A 23,822-nucleotide genomic window follows, 5' to 3' on the forward strand; every position below is an offset into this window, starting at 1 on the left:
GTGGCAGCTTGTCTAAAGAAAAAAAAAAAGTTCAGGTCTTGATAGCTGTGCATTTCTTTAGGGGATGATGGTAGGGGTGGCAATGGTTAGTTTTCTTTTTTTTTTTTTTTAATAGTTCTCTTCTTTTAGAGCAGAAAATTTCTCTCAGTTAAAAATCTGCTTTATAGAGGATGTAAAACATAGCTTGCTATACAACTTAAACTAATTGAAGGAAAGCATATAATTCTTGGAAAGGAAATGATGCCAGCCTTTTAAAGAATCATCAAGGACAGCAAAATTGGGGGTGACCAATAGAAAGCTAAACAGGCTCAATTCTATATTTCAGAGTAAAATAGATGCTATAGAAGAAGAATTGAAAGAAATGAAATTTAAACATTCAGGAGATAATCTGATGGTTGATGTTTCAATAAAGATAGAATCATCAGAATAAAAATTGAAATCCAGTGCATCACCAGTGTTTTTTTCAACTAGAACATCTGGTAAAGTGTATTCCCCATACGGTTCTCCATCAAAGTATCAGCCTTCATTTGAAGAGAGCTTTTTCTGTTCCTCTCAACTCAGATTTTCATCTTTGTAACCATGCTTTGTTTTTCCACCTTTTGTTCCAATGCATGGTTCTTTGTTGCCAGGATAGCCAAGGAAATGGTTCATGACATGTGTGGTTCCTTTTTTTCCTGTTCCTCCAGAAGTCACATATGGACCATCCCAAGAACATCATCTGCCAACAGACTTCTGGTCCAGCATATCCTTCAGTAGCAATGAGAACTCTCTACTCACCAAAGGGTTTTCCTTTTTCTCTCCAAGTGCTGAATTCCTCCTGCCTCCTGTCACCAACCCCCACCAACATCCAGCTACTCCCTATATCATGGTTGAACCAGCTTTCACACTAACCTACTACTAAACATCTAGAACCACAGCAAAAAACTTGAGATCTTTTAATCCCGCCTCAAAAATTCTTTTGAAGTATCTCTCAGTTTGGGAAACTGGTATTACCTTAGTGATCATGCCTTTGTTTAAATGGAAGCTTTATAGTATGATAATTCTCAGGACAGTGTTTTATAAATAATATTGACTTAAATATTAAAAACACTATGCAGTTAAAAAAATGAGATCTAAGGATTTTTAGGTATTATGGTTTCTGAGTTTTTAAAACGCTTCTAATTCTTTCTAGATATTAGCAAATGAATATGAAATAAGGAGAATTTCACATATAAAGATTTGGATCATAGTTTATTAATACTGAAATAGTATCTAGAGAACAAATAATTCATTTAAATATTTATTCTAAAATTATGACTGTGAATATTTTAAATACATTTTCATAAAAAAAAAAATATATATATATATTTTTGGTAAAAATGGTTGAAATCAAGAGACCCAACTCACATCTGAGATAGCATAATAGTTTTAGAGGAATCCTCACATGTACTATGTTATACTTGAAAAATAAAAACCTTTGGTACAGTCTTTAATTTTGTTGGAGACACTTTCTGGGGCTAGTTTGGCTTATACCCTTAAAAATATGAAATTGAGTTACTTAAATATGGATTAGAACCAATTGATAGCATTCTCTAGGATCATTACCTCTGAATTTTCAGAACACCCTCATAATATGATAGTTCTAAATCACTGCCATGCCTTCTACTAGGTGAGGAAAGCATGATGGTAAAAGGAAGCAAAATGAAGTAAAATAGAAAACCAGTTTTTTTAGACAGTAAAATAAAGACTTAACACAGTAATGCAGATGACAAAATGTGCAAAGCATGAAGTATGTCTTGATTCTAGCAGCCGTTGTGATAACCAGAAATAGAGATGCCTAAGCAAAATACTACCTAAACCTTAGGTAAGTTATTGTAAAGATGACTGGATTTTTCTGCCACAAGTGTGGTAATTATACAATATCAATCTTAAAATATTCACACGTAAGTTTTATAATTCTACAATTTCGTGAAATTTCAACTTCAACATAAGGAAAAAATCAAGAGTGATGGAAAAGGGATGATACATTTTATTGAAGAAAAAGGGTTTTCCTATTAGTGATATATTTTGACTTCTTAGTGAAGAGTAAATAGAAGGGGTGGATGACAGGTGGATGACAGGGACAGCAGGGGCGCTCCTGACCCCGCCTGCCATAGATTTTAAAAAGTCAAATGCCTTAGATTTAGAGCACCCTCATAAATAGTAAAGGATCGTACAAGTGACGTTAAAGGGCTTCAAACAAAGAAATATCCTAAAGCAAGGAAACTATAAGCAAAAACTACTTGTTGCAGATTAGATAAGAAGGGAATAAATGATCAAGGTCCATATAAACATGCCTTTCTTATAAGATGCAGAACTGTGCAATTAACTAGCTATCTAATAAGCACAGGTCTGGGGACTTCCCTGGTGGTCCAGTGGTTGAGAATCCATCTTACAATGCAGGGGACGCTGGTTCGATCCCTGGTCAGGGAACTAAGATCCCCCATGCTGCAGGGCAACTAAGCCCATGTGCCACAACTAGAGAGTCCTCGCGTCGAAACTAATAACCCTGCGTGCCACAACTAGAGAGAAGCCTGCGCACTGCAACAAAGAGCCCACGTGCCGCAACGAAAATCCCGGGTGCTGCAACTAAGACCCAGTGCAGCCAATAAATAAATAAATAAATATTTTTAAAAAAACAGGTCTGTAAACACCTATGGCAATAAATTTGGCCTTCAATGTGTACTTGTTAGAATAACTGTGCTTTCTCTTTCTCCTACATATTTATTCTCAGAACAGAAAAAAAGTAGTGTATACTATTTGTTCTTTCAAACTTTACCACTATATTTATATAGTTCATGCCTTATTTTTCTGCACAAATACTCAGAGAAATGAATTATTTTTGCTTTTAAAGGATGATTTTTTTCACTTAGTTTTTTAAAACAGTAAAGAAAATTGAGTACTATACCTGCAGACCTTCTCTCACTGCCTCCAGAATATAAGGTACCAAAGAATAGTTCCAGAGATCCATGAACCATACTCTAGAACCTTCTACATCCATGGGGCAAGGAAGGAAAAGTCGAGGACCTGAGAAGAAACAAATAACAAAACATTTTTAAGAACCATTATATGTAGCAATCTAAACCCATATTTAGACACCATTTGGGGGGAATGTTTCTTATAGGATTCTTAGAAAATTATAATCTTGGCCAGTTTGATTATATTAAAGTGTGTTTCACTGAAGACCCAATCTCCAGGACCCTCCTTTCTTTTTACACTAAAATCTTCATCTAAAATGTAACATTTTAGCATTAGGAGAAACCTTAAAGGTCATAATCCAGTCAATCTGCCCCATTTTACAAATGACAAAACTATGCTGGAATGAATTGTCAAATACAAACTATGTCATTATTTGCAGAAGTGGGTCTCTGCCTTGGTCTTCTGATCACAAATATAGAATTGTTCTTTCTAATTTACCCTGTGTCTTTAGTGAGTATGTCTTTATGATCCACCGCAATGGGAAAGGGACATTTTTTTCATGCAATTTAAGAAGGAATACAAAAACAAACATCTTTATGCCAACTCAAGAAAATAATTCAAACAATTTTGTCTTCATGAAAAATGTAAAACACTTAAATTATCTCTAACTGAAATCTTCTCTCACAACTATATTTGATATGAGCCATAAGCTAATATTTGTTTTTAGCATAAAGAAAGGTACTCTAAACAGACACAATTTATTTCAAATGGTTATCTGATTTTTAGATATTTGTCTATATTAAACTTATTCGATGTCAGTAAAATCTTAGTAAACCATAATAGTCAGACAAAATGAATCTAATTAGAAATATTTATGCAAAGCTTGGAAGAAGGCAAACTTTCAGAAGGAAAAAAAAATGAAAACTTAAATCTCTGGAAGTTTGAAAAACATTAGCTTCACTTGTTATTTTCTGCCCTCCAATCTGGCCATCTTTACCATGTACTCGTAGTTCCTGGAAAATGGCATATTGCAATTTTGGAACTCACCAATGGTAACATCAGAAGAACTGTGTGTTTCCAAAAAACTGTTGAGATGATGCCATGTCTTAGGAATCCAATCTATAATTTTGACTAGGTCATTATTGCGTATGTTCCTTTCAATTTCCATCTCTATCAGTTTCCTTCGAAGATATCTGCCTAAAAAGCCTTTTACTGGTTCTGTGTGGTTTGCACATAGTACCCACCTACAAAAAGAGAGAAAAAAACCAAAAACTCAGAAATCTTTATATAAATTAACTTTTATATAAATTAAACTTTAAGCCTACAGTGATTCTCTTTCCAATATAAAGTAATAATGTTCCTAATTTAATTGGTGGCCATATGTTAATGATCAAAGGGATGAGAAGGTCTATTAGCATTAGAGCTATACTGTAACTAACTTTTCATCTTGAGCTAAAGAGAAGCTTATGTGCGTCACAGCAGTGAGTGGGCATGTACAGGCTGAGCACTCTTCTGTAGGAGAATCACAAATCCTGAAATAGGAACTGTCTTCACATTTCTCACACTTAGAAAAAAAGTGCTCTACTTTAGCCAGGACATAGTGAGCAGAAAAAACATTTCTTTTTTCTTCTTTTTGAAAGAAACACTTCTGATTACAGATTGAGGATCACAAAATGTCTGCTTGAGAAAGAGTGTCAGAAGAAGTGAGAATTATTTTCACACCCCAGGTCACCAATGGCAGGATTTCTCAACGTACAAATGGAAAAAACAATAACCAAAAGCAAACAGAAAAGAGACAATATTAAAAAAATTCAATTTATCTTCACCTGAAATTGTGATGCAGCTCTAGATTTGGTGATGAAGAAACTCCCTGATTCATTGTTCCAATAATATATGGACTGGGGAAAAAAAAGAAAATTTATATGTACTAAAGGTAAAAGAGATTAATACATTAAAATTGTCTGCGAAAACAATTTAGATAAATATGGATTTTTCCATTTTAACATTAGGCTGTAAAAGGGTAATTTTGTAGTGTTTGGTTGGAAAATGACAAAGATCACTGAACTGGAAATTAAGATTTGGGGTTCTAATTTCAGATCTGGCATCCTAAGCAAATCATTTTCCCTCTCTAATCCCATGTTTTCTCATCTATGAAATGAAAAGATTAGACAGAATAATCGCAGTGATCTCACTCTACTCCAACATCTTATGATTCTTGTGCTTATAATCTAATTCATTAATTTTTTTCTTTTGTTTCATGATTATTTCAAAGGTTCTTAATAACATGAAAGAATTTGTATTCTTGTTTCAATATTTATTTTATGCTGATTAATTTTTAACATTTAAAAAATCTCTAGCAGAGATAACTGGGTTACTTGCACCACTAAAACTAACATTTATGTTGTTGTTCTTATATGTCTTTTTTTAGAGGCCATACTATAGTGAATCTTAAGTGGGTTTTCAGATTTTTTTTATACCCTACTTTAACCTTTTCTTTCATGTAAATAGTTAAAAATTAGAATCACTAATGGAGAGAGGTATATCTGAATGTATTAAAATTATTTCTATAGGAAGGCTGAATTTAAACTTTAAATGGACTAAGAGTGAAACAAGAGCTCTATAGCTTCGTTCTAGTTCTTAATTTCCCTGATTCAAACATTCCATCATTGATAATGGTCTCCCAGACTTCCAGCATACCTGTAGAAGTTAACATCATCAAGTAAGTAATGTTGCCATAAAAGTGCCTGGGACACAGTTGTTGAATGAATAAATAGATGTTCTAATGAACACATAGAGGTTCTTTGGAAATATGGTATAATAGTAATGAAGGCTTCTCAAATTAATAGCATCCACTATACGTCTTAAAAGGTATAAAGGCACAAGAATGCATATTTGATCACCATTTTTTCATATCTTATCACTCGAAATATTTCACAAGCATACCATTTATTGTATTTACAGTTGAGAAAACCATTGAAGATATCACTCAAAGAGCCCACATGATGAAGATTATCAAGAATTATTACAACTGGAAGCTCTACACCGTTATTATCCGCACTGCATTGTTCAGCCAGGTTAGCTAGATATTGTTGCAATTCCTTTAAAAAAAAAAGAAAACAAGTATGTTAATGAGAAATTTATACCAATGGAAAGCAATTCATAGTTTAGGAATGATACATTTTGTCGTCCATCCAGGTTCTTTGATTAAAACTCACAGATCATTCCATTGATATAAAACCTTACTCTACAAAGCAAAAAAACATCCAATGCTGAGAGGATACACTTTTAAAGGAAAGAGAAAAGCCAGTACAGGACACCTGAAGTAAAAATAAAGCTGTAAACACAAGGACACACTCCTCAGTTGTTTTCTCCCTGGAAGAAAAGTGAAAAAAAAAAGAATTCTGGATATGAGCTCTTAGGATAAACCACAAATACTGAGATTCATTCTTGTTTTTGGTATTACAATGATAAAGATGGATTTTAGCAAACCTTATAATTTCAAGTATACACTAAATCCAAAATGGTACCCCCTAAGTTTCCAATAAGACTTTAAATATTTTAATTCCAATTCATTTTGATGAGGTGCATCTGAAAATACAGGCCTGGGACTCAAATAAAACTGTGGTTGGTTGGTTGGTTGGTTGATTTGTTATTTATTTATTATCTGCTTGCAATTGTTGTAATTTATAACAACAGACAAAATGTGTTATAGTTCATTAGGTCACTTGACATTAGCATTTAGCATTTATTAAGCTTCTTGGTTCTTTACAGATATTATTCCTTTCTAATAGCTTTTAATCTAAATATGATAACCAGTTCACTGATTGCTCTCACAGATGGGTAGGCCAGAAATATAATTAGATTTCTTAGAATTATCCTAATCAGTAAGAGCATTTCCATAATATTTGCATATTTACAATGACATTTTCCATTTGTACATCTTGAGCAGGGTTAAAAAACAATTTCATGATGGATCTTGAATAATGAATAGAATTCCAAATGATAAGTACGTAGTTTTTTACTCTTTCAACACAGCTTTAGCAAGCGCCTACTATGTGCCAGGTACTTTTATATTACTTTTATATTCAGGCATTAGAGCTGATAGAAAGGCAGGCCAACAAGAAGTCTCAAGGCAATGTGATAACTGAAATGCATAAAACACTATAGAAAAACTAAAGAGAGGCATCTAATCCAGATTTAAGGTTCATAGAACTATAGCGTATGAGGGCAGGAGCTATAATTGAAGAATAAAGAGTAAAGCGTAAGAGGTGGAAGATACGAGTGTGTGATGTGTTGGGAGAAATACTGGTGTTCTGCTTTTGCAAGAGAAATGGTCCATGGCAGTAGTGATCTCAATGAGAGGGGAAATCGAAAAGACTTTGAATCCATGCAGAGGAATTTGGATTTTACTATATAAACATGTGCACCATTCATATGTTGTTGTTTTCCCCAGGGTAGAGAAATTTATTTATCGAAGGAGACATACATGTGAAGGATAGGATGATTAATTAGAAATGGAAAACACATTCAAGATGCTTACTGCCCAGAATAGGTTAGGCATGTATATAGATAACTAAAATTCACAGTGAAAACTAATACGTTACCTCAAAAGAATATACACTAAAGATTTTGTTCAGAGCATGTAAAGATTACTTGTAGCTTCTGGGAAAGACTTTGTGGTGGCAGTATTATTTGCTATTAACCCTTTATTTTAAAGATTAGGTAATACTGTGATGCTTAAAAATGGAAGAAGAGCTTTCTTCATAGATGGAGAAGAACAAAGGCAGAAACATAAAAATATGATATCCATGTAGGAAAAACCCAGTAGTATATGTTTTGTGAAAGAGTGGTAAATAAATTGGAAAGGAAAGTTTGCAACCTTGAATGGTTGGTAAGACTACTGGACTTTTCCTACTGACAGTGAAGAAACATTGACTATTCTGGGGATCTGAGTGATGTAGTCAGAATCATGATTTCAAAGTGTGGTAAGTATATTGCAAAGGAGGAAGAGAAACCAGTCAAGAGATACTGAAATTGCTGAAGCCAAGAGACACTGTGGGACTCAAGAGAAATAGCAGAAGTATGGGAAGATTTTTGACCTAGAGCAGAAAGCAGTGGGGAAACACTGCAGGATTTTAATGTGGTCAGCTTTTAATTATGAAAGAAGAATTATGAATGAATAGAAGACATTCTATTTCCATGAGGTGCAAGGATAAAGAGGCAGAGAGAAGGGGGATTTAACGCAAGTTGTAAATCAAGCAGTTAGTAAACAATTGCAATAGTCCAAGTAAGTGACAGAGTGTTTATTTGGGTGGGAGGGTAATGGTAGTAGAGATGGATGAAAGAAGATGGATTTGTGATATATTTTCACAGATACATCACAAATATACAAGAATTGAAACTGGCATTCCTAAACATGTATATTTAGTATGCTAATGAAAACATACTTGTAAGCTAATAGAAATGCCTACCATATGGAAGAGTGGGCATGGCCAAAAGTGTCCAATTGGAGCCAATACAAGTTGAAACAAGGGAGTTATCCAGATGAGAACAGAGGTGGGAGAGAACAGAATGTTGGGGAATATTTTCATTTACTGGAAGGTGAAGGAAAAATAGTCAGTGAAAGGCACTGAGCAGCAGCTTACTAGAGGGTAGGAAGGAGACAAGGAGAGAATGATAATCATGAAAATCAGAACAATTTCTAGAAAGGGGGGATCAATTATAGCAATTTAGTATATACGGATCAAAAGAAGGAGAGAGAGGTGGGGGGAGAGGAGGAGGTGGTGGAGCTGAAGGGGGCAGGGGAAGGGGAGAAGTTTGAATTGAATTTGGTAAAGAAGAATCACCGGGTGATTTTGGAAAAATAGGGCCATTAGATTCTATTGTGGTCCTCTCTCATCTTGAGAAGGGTAGTAGATCCCTTTGGGAATCTAATGAAAGCTACGGACCAGTCACAAGTAGAAACAGGCATACACAAATAATTTGGTCATACAACTTGAGTTTTCTCAAACCTCTCTGAAATCACTTCATGATCCCCACTCTAGCTTAATCAGGGTAAAATCTTAGATTGAAGTACTGATACATTAGCATTAGAAGTTTCATGTCCAAGATCTAATCAGGCAGAAAAAAACAGGTATATCTACTAGATGGACATTGATAATGAGATGAATCCCATGCTTTGAAAATATACACAGAACACACAGCAGTTATACAAAAACTATTGATCACTGCTATCTCTGATTTTGACTCCAGACACACTCAGAATGAATCTGCCAAGTCCAGCTTTCTGCTCTTTTCCCACCTAACCTTCCAAGTGGCTTCAGTTGGCCACATATTCTTTGCTTAATCCATCTCTAGCCTCTGGGCCCACCATATCAAATGTCACAAAGTGTAACTGTTCATGTGTCCTGCTTTCAATCAAAATATTCCAGCTGGCAACTCGAGAGAGGGCTTGAAGAGTGGGAAGAGGAAAAGCATCTAAAATGCAGAGGGAACAAAAACATGGAAAGATTTTTTTCATTTGATGGTTTATTATTGGCTTTTTTTGGAATCAGTGAGTGATTTGTGGCTTTGTCTCTTCAGAGCTATCGAAGGCATAGCAGAAAGCATGTCAGCAGTTACACAGTTCCATTTCTCAGGAAAAGAATTTATTTCGTACCTCATTCACCCTTTACTTAAGCAAATCTACACTTGGCAGCATCCTTCCTACAATCCCAACCTGTCATCCCCATTTCTCTATACCACTCTCACATACCATCAACCCCCCGAAAATAAAGTGTGGATTCTCCGACAATTTGGCAAGAATTGGCCAAATTCTCTGGCCATGACTTGGTATGCAACGTTACTGACAGCTCATTCAAATCTTACAAACCTAAAGAAACAATAAGCATTTGTTAGTTGTGGTTTGTGCTTTCTTGGTGATGAATGCCATGTGATTTGTCCATGGATTTCTTCCTATTACTGTTTACTAGCATCATTTGTTCTGTTCAAAGGCTCTTGGCAAGCTTCATTTTTCATCGGTTTGTAATAGCAAAGATTAAACTGACCTTATAATGGCACAAGTGATTTTATTCAGAAAAAGTAGAAAATAAGAGTCCTGGATATATTTGATCAAATTTTAAAGGACATATAAATTATTATTAAGAATATCTCCAAGTACTAAACATTTTTTTAACTGAAATAAAAAGAACTTATATATAACAGTATATTTTGGAGTGAGGCAAATTTTAGAACTAATGTTAAGTTACCCTACTTTATTTTAGCATGTCGAATTATATCCAAGTCAATTTATCTGATTCGAAACTTGATTTTAAGTGATTCTCCAACTTTATCAAAATGCCTGTTTCCTCTAATAAATCTATTCTTCTCTCATCTTCCAACCACTTGTTTTTTTCATAACAGAAGTAACTTCTAAAGAGTTCTGTCACATCAACATTAAGGAAACACCAAAGAGAGCACTGAGGGTAATTAAGAGATGTCAATTCTTTCATCATTTTGGCTGAAAAGAAAACAAAATGTGCTAAAAGCTTTTAAATAAAGCTATGAGGAGACCCAGAATTCACTGGAGGCATTAAAGGTGTAGGCTGAAGCAAACAACTGTGCTCTTCCTGCTTCTGCTTAAAGAAGAGTTCAAGGCTTCCCTGGTGGCGCAGTGGTTGAGAGTCCGCCTGCCGATGCAGGGGACACAGGTTCGTGCCCCGGTCCGGGAAGATCCCACATGCCGCGGAGCAGCTAGGCCCGTGAGCCATGGCCGCTGAGCCTGCGCGTCCGGAGCCTGTGCTCCGCAACGGGAGAGGCCACAACAGTGAGAGGCCCGCGCACCGCAAAAAAAAAAGAAGAGTTCAATATTCTGCCTCAAGTGCCATGTCTCTCTCTACTTGAAATGAGAATGGGTGGTTCAACCAGAATCCAAATAGTGTTGAGTTCCAAAGAAACATTCGGAATTCATGTGCTGTGTTGAGTCCACATTAAGAGATCCCATCATGCTTTATACACACCTTTGTTCTCCTTGAAAAATACATATAAGCCAATTTTGAACAAAGAGCCGTGTGTGTGATGGGGGTGGGTGGTCTGTATGTGTCTGTGTGTATTTGTGTAAGAAACCATTACAGTATTGGGAACCAAGAGCTATAATTAATAACTGCAGGCAACCCTTAGGTGGTGCCTGCACCTTGTACTATTCTCTCCCTCTCCCTGCTTCTATCTGTCTGTCTGTCTGTCCGTCTCTCTCTCTCTCTCTCTCTCTCTCACACACACACACACACACACACACAGATACACACCCATTTAGTCCTTACCACAACCCCACTATTTTTTCCCATTTTACAGCTGGGAAAAGTAAGGCACAAAGAAATTTAACAATCAGCCCTAGGTCCCACAGTTGGTCAGTGATATGGACTTAATGAACTACTCCTTTAAGAAATTTTTGTTCACTAAATTAAATGTCTTGTTTATGTCAAGAATCCAGTGGGTTTGGGTTGCTCTGGGGAGTCATGTTTCTTTTCTAAAAATTTGCAGGCCAGAGGTTTCTGCGAGACTGGGTCAGTTTAGATCACCTAACCAGGTTATCTCTAGAAAAACAACAGAACCCAGTATCATCTGGATATCTTCAAGGTATTGCTTATACCAGATGTAGTTTCCTAAGAGAACCTTAGGTTGCACCGATTGAGAATGTAAATAACTATAGGCAAAAATAGTCCAGTGTTAGGAATATGTTAGGCATCAACTATTTCCTTCTTAGGATTCTTTATTTCACTGTGAATGTACGAAAGTACTGGCTGGGTTTTATAGTCCCTCATGCCTATTTAAGAGCTGAGAGCACTCAGGATGATTATGGTACATTAAACCTTAGCAGATGGTGAAATGGAATATTGTTCAATTTCCTAAGGTTCCTAAGCAGAAATCCTATAGAAATATGATGTAAACAAATTGCTGCTCCCAGAATTTCTGCTTAGAATATATTAATTACACCCAAATCCCCATTGCTGCAACATCCCAGTTAATTCCTACTTACTTATTATGACCTAGACCAAGTATTGGCTTTTATAAAGCTCTGATTCCTGCAGGAAGAGTCATGGCCTCTTGTTTCTGTGGTATTTGCATGGATCTCTTTCTGCTCTAATACTTCCTAAATGATGTCTACGAGAAATCAGACAACAGAGACTCTGTCCTTTTCTTCTGTCCATTCTCAATGCTTGTGAATACCTGATACCTGAATGTCACTGAGCATCTTGTTCAAATTCATGAAATAGGGTTAGTCATTCACCAGATTCTAGTTTCAGCCGAAGAGCCGGCTATGTTTCCATGTACAATATGGAAGTTTCATATAATCTTAAAGCTTAGCTGCTTAAGACACGGATAAATAGCAGCAGTTGTCTTAGGAGCCTGTTACTTACCTTACTAGACTTGTGGTCCACATTAAAAGTGGCAATCGCATCCTCTGTTTTTTTCCTCCCAGATTTGGTTATTACATATTCAGCAAGTTTGTTTGCTAAATAGGTCTTTCCAGTACCACTAGGTCCTGAGAGTATAATTCTGTGATGCTCCATCAACAAGTTAAAGTACCTTTGGGTAATTGGTTTAGGAATCAGCGTATCAAAAACAAAACTGTCCAAACTGTTTTCTTCTACCCCTGAAGGGAGAAACAAAGGGAAGAGTGTGGTTTATTGTTCTACATAAGCTTGAAATTAAAATATAGTGTCAACTGGCAAGTGGGCTTTGTTAGCCATTGGAATGCAGTCCTTGCAAGATACTTTCCTTGACATTTTGATCCCACGTGTGTTGCTATTTTAAGACAGAAAACATCAGTAATAAGGCAGAGTGAACATCCAAATGAAAGCAGGTTTTTCCTCTTTGCTTAGACTTCCCTCGTCTATTTCATGCTTCTCACTTATGTTTCCACAAAGAGATGGAAGCATCACTATGAATTCTATCATAAAATCCTCCTTCTCTTTGAAGGTGGTAGTTTTGTTAAGAATAAATGTAAAAATTAAAAGTATAAAAGTGTGTATGTTCTTCTCTTTTTCTTCCTCTTTCCTCTTTCTCTTTATTTCCCTCTAGCTCTCATTATACATCCCAGCTGTACCACCCCTTAAGCTTTTGAAGAATATAAATATAATAGGTATTTGGTAAGGAATTAAGAAGGAGAGCAACAGTTTCTCCTTTTACTCACCCAATTACCTTAATCATAAAATCAAATATTGACAAATCCCTCTATTAATCCATAGTTTATATAGATGTGTTCTGACTCTTTAACATATATGAACAAGGAATTATGGATACAAGCATACTTTAGATATTCCATTTGCCTAGAATTAGTCACATTACTCAAAGCAAAGAGAATTTCTCATCCCTGATTCTTAACTTCCATTCTCTATCCCCAGTGGGTACTTATCGGGTATACATATTTTAAAATTAAAGGTAAAAGAATGAATATATTACCTTGGAATATGCAATAAACTTTTTGAATCTCCCCTAAATCTAAGATGATAATGGAGAAAATCTAGAAAATTGAAATTCGCTACATCACATTTGTTTTTCTGAGTCTTGAAGAAACTTCGAAATTACATCTCAAAAACTCAAAGAATTTCATTTACTTGGATTTTTGTGTTTTTAGTAGGATTTTAGTGTTTTAAATATAAATACAGCTCATATCATATCAAAATTATCAAAGTGGTTAACATAGTTTTCAAATATGAAAATTTGAAGGGAAACTGCAAAAAAGAAAAGAAAATAAATGTTGGTAAAAAATATATAACTGTGCTTTTCATTTTTATTCTTACCTTTCAGGTTCACAGTGATGATGTTATTATCGCCGACAAGGTATCCACAAGGCAGCAGTTCAGGCACTTCTAGGTTATGGGATCTAATTAAATCTCCTATACAGTAGCTGGCAATGCAGTCAGAGCTCAGACCAAGGCTAGTGGATGTATCAATTCGGAACACATATTCCTGAAATGGTATACACAAAAAAGGAAAGTCAAAACAGAGGTCCAACTCCTCTACAACAAATACAAAACTCATGGGGATGTGAAGCTAGCTATCAAGAATTTTAGAAATGGGTAATATAAGAACAATTAATATCAAACAGCATAAAGAGAGAAAACTTTCCTTAATATTTGAAATGGAAGAGAGGAAAAGCAGATATCTCTATGCCATTAAAGCTAAGGGAAGCATCCAAAATGAAACACATTTGAAAATTAATATCAGGATATCTTGCACAACTTACCTTAAAGAGACGTCTAATTACACCATCTAAGACATCCCACTTGGTTTTTCCACTGACACCAATGGATCCTATCAAATATGCCTGAGACTTCTGATCCTAAGTAAGAACAAAATAAAACAAGATAAAATCCAACTGTGTGTCTTTTTTTATTATGATATCTTCTACTAAAAAATATTAATATTAGTGGTGATTAACACTAAAATATATATTAAACCTATGGGTTTTATAATAACAGACATACACAGTGGATTATACAAAATACCCCAACAAACAAACAAACTAACTAACAAAGTAACAGGATAGCAACAAAAACAAGAGAGAAAGAGATTAGATGAAGTGGTATGGTCAAGGAAAACTGATTCATGACCCGTTCAGTAGAAGGGAAAGGGCCAGGAGAGAACAAGTCTTCCGTTTTAATGCAGTGGGTGCATTCCTGAAGAGAAGCAACTTGGTAGGAGGGAAATAGTGATAGAGATGGAACAGAACTGTATCATGAGTCCTAGAGCCTCATCTTAATGTTTTTGTGATCTTATCTTTGTTAAGTCCAAAACTCAGTGTATTTTTTTATTTACGTTATCTCTAATATCCAGTCCAGTTTTGAAAAATAAGTTAGTCATGGTAGTATGGCATTCACATATTCACAACACAGGTCCCATTGTGAATGTATCAGAAAATTCAACATTTAGAAGAACTTGCCAGGGAATCCTACAGGACTCATTTTGTCAAGCAAAGAACTCCTTTATAACACAAACAAATGTCCCAAATTTATCGTTTTTGTAGGATGGGATTTTGAGGAATTTCTACATATATTAGAAAAGTAAGCAATTCAATTTATAGTCTAACTGAAGCCGTTTTTATGTTGACTGGAATGGTTACATGAGATAGTGATCATGACACCAGTGTATATAATTAGACAGTTGATATATCACAATCCTGATTCTAGTCACCAACTTGCATAGTCCTTAAGAGGTGGAAAAATAACTGAGTCAGGTGTTAGAAGACATGGATTCCACAACACACAACATCTACCATGTAATTAAGAAATGTGATGTTAGTTCAAGTCACTTAGCTGGCTCAGAGCCTCAATTTCTTCATCTGCAACATTTAACTTTATAAGGGTAAATGATTATCAGCACTATTTAGATATAACCTGAAGCCAATATCTGTTACAGAAAAAGTTGAGAAATTCACAGCAAACCATTCTTATTTTGTAACAACTGTTATAGACTGAATGTTTGTGTCCCTCCCCCCAAATTCATATATTAAAGCCTCAACCCCCAATTGATGGTATTTGGAAATGGAGCCAGAAGGAGGCAATAAGAGCTAGATTAGGCCATGAGAGTGGGTCTCTCATCATGGGATTAGTGGCCTTCTAAGTAGGGGAAGTAGGAGACAGATCTCTTTCTCTCTCCCCAAGTACAAACACTGAGGAAAGTCCAAGTGAGGACACAGGAAGAAGGCAGTCATCTGCAACCCAAGGAGAGAGCCCTCACCAGGAACCAAATCAGCCAGCACCTTGATCTTGGACTTAATAACTGTGAGAAAATAAATTTCTGTTGTTTAAGCCACCCAATCTATAGTATTTTGTTATGGTAACCCAAGAAGACTAAGACAACTACTTTCCAATGTTCAAAAATATTATCTTTCAGAATTATTTTGAAAAAGAAAACTTGTTTTACAGCGTTATTGTAACTGAGTCAAAATGGACATGCATACAGTGCTTTTAACAGCTGCTTTCAAATCAGAGATCATTAGACTATCTAAGCTTCACTGAGACTATTACAGTCTTTTACATAAAGACCCACTTGGGAAATTCAGGCACAGATCTGCAGCTCAAGCAGAAAGTTTATGGCATTAGAATTCTTGGAATATATGCTCAGTGTAAAAATTCACAATTGCTAGCTCAGTTTTCAAATTTCAATTATCTTAAAATTCTAAAGATTTTTTTGTTTTTCTGTCTGATAAAACATTTTTGGATACTTATAAATTTGTAGTTTTGGCCACTGAACTACAATTTCAACTTGAAATAATAGTTTTAGTTTCAAGAAGAGGCTAGGGTCAGAATGGTATTGCCAATTTGAAGGCAATATTTGATTCCAGAAAAATTAGAATATTTGCCTTATCATCTAAGACCTTGCTTTAAAATGATACACACAAGTAGCGTCAATGGAATTTGTCATACTGAGTTCAATAAAATATATCTTTCCAGTGTCTAGAAGAGCCATATAACTTATAGTCTCTTCTTTGTACAAAGACCATCTTGGCAGCTCTAGCAACATGTTTCTATACATCATAAATATCACCTGTATTTAGTTAGACAAAATGTTAATGTCAAAGAAAGCAATGTGCTTTTTTGGTTTTAGAAATGAGGGTGGCTGACAACCAATATTGTTTTCAGTGAATGAACATGACATACTGAGACACATTTTTACCTATAGGATGATGTCATTTCTTTCGAGTCCCTAACTTTCATGCTTTTATAATAGATTAGGCCAATGCCAAGACAATCACTGCTGATAGTATATCTATGACAAATACTTATTTGATTCATGGTCATTCTCATCTTTTAGTAATAAAGAACTTAAGGTTAAAGAAATACCTTGGCTCGACCGTAGCCCTTGCTTATGGAGACTATAATTTTCACGCTGCGGCCATCTTTATGTCCGGTTGCATCACCAGCATCATCGAGCAAAATATCTACCAAATTTTCAAAGAAACACACACAAACACACACACATACAATAGAGTCACATTAGCTTGGATGTCTTTACTGTCATCGTTTTCTCCCTCATAGTTTTACATCTTTCGATGGGAATATTCAGATTTTCTGCCACCCATTCTAACCTAACTGGTTTGAAAAACCTCAGCTTCCAAGAAGATGAGTGACTGTGTTGGGTTAAAGTTTCCATCTAAGAATTTATTTCTGCTTCCAAAGATCTTCACCCAAGTGTTGGGCACCCATTGCATTTACATGAGGAAATAAGGGGTTTCCTTTTTTCTATTATGCACAGGTCTGAGTAATACCTGAGTAATAGTTACCATTATAACTGTGACAAACTGAAAAGCAATCTGAGTTTTCTATCCAACTGAAAACATCCAAGCTCATCACCCATGTAGTTATGAATGCAAAGGTGGTGAGACTGACTGGCAACTGCAATGATTTTCAAGCATTTGGCACATTCCCTGCTATATGACTACTCACCTCATATCGATAATTTTAGGTAATGTTTTGAGTTTCAACCACGGCATTATACTTCCCCACAGAAATATATTAATTATTGCTTTCCTGTTCTCTTTATGCTTATAGCTTCAAAACCAAAATAATACTTCTAGTAATCAGCTAAGAGTTACAGAAGCATGATAAAGCTAGCTAACCTTTAACCCACCAACCTTAAAATGTGATTAAAGACTAATTTTCAAAATATATGAGATTAATGTCCAGTTTGGAGAATGATTAAGGCAAACTATCCCACATATATGTTTTCATTTGACAAGGATGCTATTATGTTTAATATGAAGATAGTTTTCTGGGGACAAAGAAAACTTGGTTACGTGTTGAAGAGTACATGTGCCAGGTGACAAGAGGACTCAACTGCTCAAAGTGTAAATTTAGAGAGCCAAGGACTGTGACTGTACCATTACAGAAGCAACAATTTCATCAAGTGCCTTCTGAAAATAAAATGCTTCTATTATAATATATAATAATAATATATATAATAATTAGGAATATGCAATTTTGCAAAGGAAGGAGTTTAAAAAATGCCATAACACCATAACAATCAAAAGCACATTTAGAGTTTAAGGAATATGGAATTTTTTTGCTAGAAATTTTTAAATTGTCAGACAATCTCCCTTACTGAAATTTATTTATTTTTTTTACTAGAGTAACATCCTCCCAGTCTCTCACCATTCTTCCTATCCAACTCAAACCTCTTCCTTAAGTGTCATTTTAATTCTCTTCTTGCTCCTTTTCTCAAAAGTTTAAAGTGGCTTATCGTTCACATCTAAATATCTTGTAATTCATGACCAAATTACCTCTTTAGTACTTTGCTCAATTATTCATAACTTCATAAATATTCAAAAATATTTATTTTTAGCTGACAGTTTATTAAGCATCACAGAAATCAGGAGCTGTGGATTTCCCTGCTGGAGCTGTGGTTAAGAATCTGCCTTCCAATGCAGGGCCGTGGGTTCAAGCTCTGGTCTGGGAAGATCCCACATGCTGCGGAGCAGCTAAGCCCGTGCGCCGTAACTACTGAGTCTGCGCTCTAGAGCCCACCAGCCACAACTACTGAGCCCGTATGCTGGTACTACTGAAGCCCGTGTGCCTAGAGCCCGTGCCCCGCAACAGGAGAAGCCACCGCAACGAGAAGCCCACGCACCACAACAAAGGGTAGCGCCCACTCGCCGCAACTAGAGAAAGCCCACACACAGCAACCAAGACCCAACGCAGCCAAAAATAAATAAATAAATGTATTTAAAAAAAAGAAATCAGGAACTGTGCTGGGCATTGGGAATGAATACCATGGTGAGAAGGAAGATGAATTCCCTGCTCTTTTGGAGTATACATTCTCAACAAGGTAATCTTTAATGTTTTAAGTGCTTTAGCAAAAAGAATACAGTAGTTAAGAGTCAGGCACTGGAATCATCCAGATCTGGGCTCAAATATTAGCTCTATCACATATTGGATGCATAATCTTGAAAAATTATCATAATCACTTTCCTAATTCTTGGGGCACAAAAGCACCAGCTTCATAGGGTTATTGAGAACATAACAGAAAACACTTTTAAAGCACTTTATCCTCCGTGTTTAGTAAGTTTATCTGTTCTAACCATTACTTCTTTTCCCTGTGTGTTTATTCTAACTCCTTGTGTTGACAGTGGAAGGAGCACATCATGACTCACTCTGGGTGAGTGAGTCAATGTACACCCCCCACCCACATTACATTGACGGGATGATCGCCTGAACAAACAACTCTGAGTAAATACAAATAACAGCCAGTTTGAGATAAGGGTTCTCTGTGTTGTTTCATGGAAAATAAGTTAGAGTCCTCTGTCAACATTTTGAAAAAAGATTTGCCATTCTGGTTACAGTCAAGTGAAATTCCGACAAAAACTGAAGGTGTTTCAAACTTCTGTCTTCACTGGATGTACGGAACATGCACTATTATTTCAGGAACTGGACATTTGTCAATTAGCCTCTCTCCTGCCTACTTCTTTTTTTTAAAAAAAACCATGAACTCTAGAAACTTTTTCTATTGAAAAGTCTCAGCATAAAGGCACTTTTGATTTCCAATTTTGAACCCACTAAACAAGAGTGAAGGCAATGAAAACTTGACTTGAAAAGTATCCTAGTCAAGTGATGTCAAGTGATTTACATTTTTCTTGCTAGTTCAGACACAAGTATCGCTACTGAAAAATAGTTGAGGAAATAAAATAATATAGGACTAAAAATAAACCATGAAACGGGTAATTATAAAGCACATTTTTGAAAAAAAAACACCTCTCCTCACCAAATTGCCCCAAATTCTGAATCACGGCCATCGGTTAGATGGACACAGAAAATGTAAATTTAATTTCTTTGATTTTATATTTATCTTTATGAGTCCTAGTCTTTCCTAGACATTCATTTTGGTTTCATTTTTATATGGCTGTTCTTCCTAAACTACCTTCAGTACTAAATTTGCCTCCTTCAGGCCTTATCATATTTCCATAGGCTAAACCAAAATCATGTAACAGGCAGTAAAATCCCACCATTAAGCCATCCTATAAGGTACCAGTCCTTTTCTCTCCTTAGAAGTGAAGCTCCAGGACGTAGGCAGGCACTGACTGCCACTAGGTGTGGCTCCTACCTCACCTCTCTCAGGTTCATCACCGGCAAGCCAGTGTATAGGATGTGACTCAGGACTCTCAGATTCTATACATTTAAAATTTTTGTTCTTTCTTTTTTCCCGTCTTTTGAAGAATGTGGATGATAACACTTCATAGACAATTTACACATTCAAGTTATTACCATATTTCTGTAGTTTTATTTTACCTAATGATTTATAAGCTCATTTAATTATGACATCTGTTTTTTCTTAGCTACCAATATTTCTTTTACTTGATGAGTATTCTCAAAATTCATTTTCCTTCCCCAGTCCCTGCCAAATGGTATAAACGTTGTTTTCATGAACTTCAGGAAATTCCTACTTGCCTTTTAGTTTCTAGTTACCTTTTATAAGAAGAAAGCAAGTATGCATTTGGGCCATTCATTTTACACCATGAAGGGCAGATGTAATTAGGAGAATTTTAAAAATTCTGACCTTTTAGAAGCAAGAGATATGATTCATTAAAATATCATCAATATCAGCTTGCTGTATTTCTTTTTTTTTCTTTTTCGTTTTCATCTTTATCTTCTTTTTCTATATTTTGGTGTAATTTAAGGCAAGCCATGAAGTTTCTCAATTCTATCATGGGATCTAAAATTGCCCAGGAACATGTATACATATTATTGGTTTCCAAGCGTCATCTAGTGGCTGTGCTTTGCAATCACTGCAGATCCTCATGTAAATCTTTCCTCAGCTAAGTCTTATATACATAGAATGATTCGATGCCATAGGAGCAGTTATACTTTATAACTGAATAGTTCATCAGCTATTAAGACAACATTATGTCATATGATTCTATTTGCAATTGAATAAAACTGTACCCTTGTTCCATCATTAGTACCACTGAATACAATAATAGAATCCAGTGTGTTCTTTTTGTCTGTTGAAAATCTAATAGAGCTGCAGTCTGGGTGATGTAGTAGCATTATGTTCTCCCTGGGCCACATCATGCAGGATCATCTAGTCAAATTTAGGAATAGGTCCTGATACACTTGTATACGGGCTTCGTACACTTAAAACACTATCAAATTGCATGGGGTTCTGAGTATTATATTCATTAGTACTAACAATCATCACTGAGAATATTACTTTCTCATCCTATTTGTAACCCTGGAGGAAGTACTTCTCAAACACAAGTAACTGTTTTAAAAAATGATATGAAAACCATATCTCTATGTCTTTTTACTCTTTCACACAGAATGTTCTTTTAAAATGATAATGAAGGGGTTTCCCTGGTGGCACAGTGGTTGAGAGTCCGCCTGCCAATGCCGGGGACACCAGTTCGAGCCCTGGTCCGGGAGGATCCCACGTGCTGTGAACCAGCTGAGCCCGTGCACCACAGCTACTGAGCCCGTGTGCCACAACTACTGAGCCTGCGCTCTAGAGCCCGTGCTCTGCAACAAGAGAAGTCACCGCAATGAGAAGCCCGCGCACCGCAACGAAGAGTAGCCCCCGCTCTCCACAACTAGAGAAAACCCGTGTGCAGCAACGAAGACCCAACGCAGCCAAAAATAAATAAATAAAAGAAATTAAAATGATAATGAAGTAAAATAAATTTATAAGAGGAAAAAGGACTATTTCTGAGAGCTAGGCCGTTAACATTTTTAAGAGGGTATGGGTGAGAGCTGCAGCTTGGGTAAGGGTCTCCAAATTCGAGGTCTCCGGGCTTGTGAAGTCAGAGGCATGCTTTGATTCAGGCAGGTGTGTGCACAAAATCACCTGAGGTAACAGACTCCGTGATGTTCAAATTGTTCAGAGAGAGTCCTAAGGACTGGCGTGAGGATGAGGAGGAAGTGCTACTTGCGGACTCAGACGGGGGCCGAGCTGGCTTCGCAGCGTTCCCCGTTTCTGCCTTCAGCCGGTCGTTTTCAGCCTTCAGTATTTCAATCTCATTCTGTTGTGAAGATGGAAAACATGAAAAACATAGAGCTAGCCTGATTGAGAAAAGGGTACCAACTCTTTTAACAGGGTCAATCGGTTCATGTATTAAATAAACCATGTGGTGACATACTAAATAAACAAACATAAATTATGAAAACAGGATTTCCTTCCAAAGAAGGAAAGGGAATCCCTTTCTCTGTCTCTCACATACACATATTCAGCTATTCACAAATATACACACTAACCAGTAGAATTTTTTATAATTTTTAAAAAATCTATCATATACTTGAGGAGTTTTCCAAATATGACATGGTCTTACGTGAATTAAGAATAACATAATTGAAGAGTTCATACCATTTCTCATTTTAAAAGTAAACATACACACTACTACATATATAAAAATAGATAACCAACAGGGACCTACTGTATAGCACAGGGAACTATACTCAGTATTTTGTAATAACCTATATGGGAAAAGAATCTGAAAAAGAATATCTTTTTATATCTATATCAATCTATATATGTATATATATATATTCAGTTATATACATATAACTGAATCACTGTGCTGTACACCTGAAACTAACATGACATTGTAAATCAGCTATGCTTCAATAAAATAAAAAATTTTAAAAAACTTAAAAAAAATTTTTTAAATGAAAGTAATGTTAAAATCTCATAGAAAATAATGCTGTTTGTAATACTCTGAATTCAGGGAGAGTTGAAAACCACAGTAAAACAAAAATAATATAAATAAGGTGATTTAAAATTACCACCTCAGGATCCTAAATAACGTCTGAAAAAGTTTTTGTTCCTTCAAAATGGGGCACTAAGCTCATAAAAACAACACAAGCCTATTGATGAATATATCCATTGGCAGATGAATCTGCTCAGCAATGAGCTTCTCCTATTTCAGTCAGCTTGTGGTACCAAGTGATTACTGGTTGACCATAATAAAACGAAAATTTAGTCTGAGCACAGACTGATTCTGAATTTAGCCTTCAGATGCTTCCAAAAAATAGAAAAGCTTTACTTCTACAGATGGCATTCTATATCACACTTACTTTCATATTTAGAAAGCTTGTGTTATATTTCTGTTGATTCCTCATTACGTTTGTTTTTCAATAGAAAACAGGTAAAGTCAGATTTCAAAAGAATAGGAAAAAGTTACCATAAGGGTAAATCATGGAAAAGTGAAGAAGCAAGGGCTGTAGTAGTTTCTCTAAAACCTTAGCTCTAGTACAGTGACTTCAATGGTCCTTGAGTGCAACTGGCCAGTTGGCACTTCCACTTCCAAACCTGGATTTGACAAAATTCTCCATCCAGTATTGAGAAATGAGGTGCAGAGACTGAATAAACAGAGTGCATTTCCAAAAAGGATTTAAACATGAGATTTGTTTTTATAATAACTAAGAGAAGACAATAAGCAGCATTTTAAATCTCTCCTGTTTGTTCCCTGAAGGTGCTTTCGGACCGACCTGCATCCGGTTCATGGCTTCTCGGATCTGATCGAGATGATGAGCAGAGCTGAGGGCCTCCAGCCGAATATCCGTTAATTTTAATTCCTTTTCTCTGAGCTCACTCTTCAGCTGCAGAATTATCTCTGCCTCAGCCTCTGTGCATTCACAGATCCTGAAGAAAGAAACAAGCACAAAATCAGTGGTTGGGGAAGCCAGAGGATTATGAAAGGCAATGCTTCTTTTAAAAGCTGAACTGCAATATTATCCAGCAGGTACATAGATTATTTGCTGCTGGCAATACCTAGAGAAAAGGAAAAAGAGTTTTACAGACGGTAATACATTCACAGGTTCAAAACTGTAAATAGTAGCCATCTCTTTTAATCTTTTCTTCCTATTTTCTGAAGTTTAAAAACAATCTATCTTTACTGTATATAAAGTGATCCTCAA

The 23,822-nt window shown here is 35.8% G+C and overlaps 1 protein-coding gene across 22 annotated transcripts in view; it reads right to left on the bottom strand.

Moving 5' to 3' along the window:
* Positions 1–23,822, bottom strand: part of NAV3 (neuron navigator 3) — a 1,262,224-nt gene that overhangs the window by 9,883 nt on the left and 1,228,519 nt on the right. For all 22 annotated transcript variants that reach the window (XR_013830383.1, XM_079936021.1, XM_079936019.1 and 19 more), the window contains 10 exons: positions 23,394–23,547; positions 21,754–21,928; positions 16,764–16,861; positions 14,165–14,260; positions 13,719–13,887; positions 12,333–12,568; positions 5,881–6,035; positions 4,764–4,835; positions 3,985–4,181; positions 2,927–3,045 (listed from right to left, as the gene is read on the bottom strand). Coding sequence is in view for 21 of the 22 variants with exons in the window: in XM_079936021.1 (XP_079792147.1) it covers positions 2,927–3,045; positions 3,985–4,181; positions 4,764–4,835; positions 5,881–6,035; positions 12,333–12,568; positions 13,719–13,887; positions 14,165–14,260; positions 16,764–16,861; positions 21,754–21,928; positions 23,394–23,547 (1,471 nt within the window). In the remaining variant the exon portion in view is untranslated. The remainder of the gene's footprint in view (positions 1–2,926; positions 3,046–3,984; positions 4,182–4,763; positions 4,836–5,880; positions 6,036–12,332; positions 12,569–13,718; positions 13,888–14,164; positions 14,261–16,763; positions 16,862–21,753; positions 21,929–23,393; positions 23,548–23,822) is intronic.

Source organism: Stenella coeruleoalba (assembly GCF_951394435.1).
Source record: "Stenella coeruleoalba genome assembly, chromosome: 11".
NCBI classification, from domain to species: domain Eukaryota; kingdom Metazoa; phylum Chordata; class Mammalia; order Artiodactyla; family Delphinidae; genus Stenella; species Stenella coeruleoalba.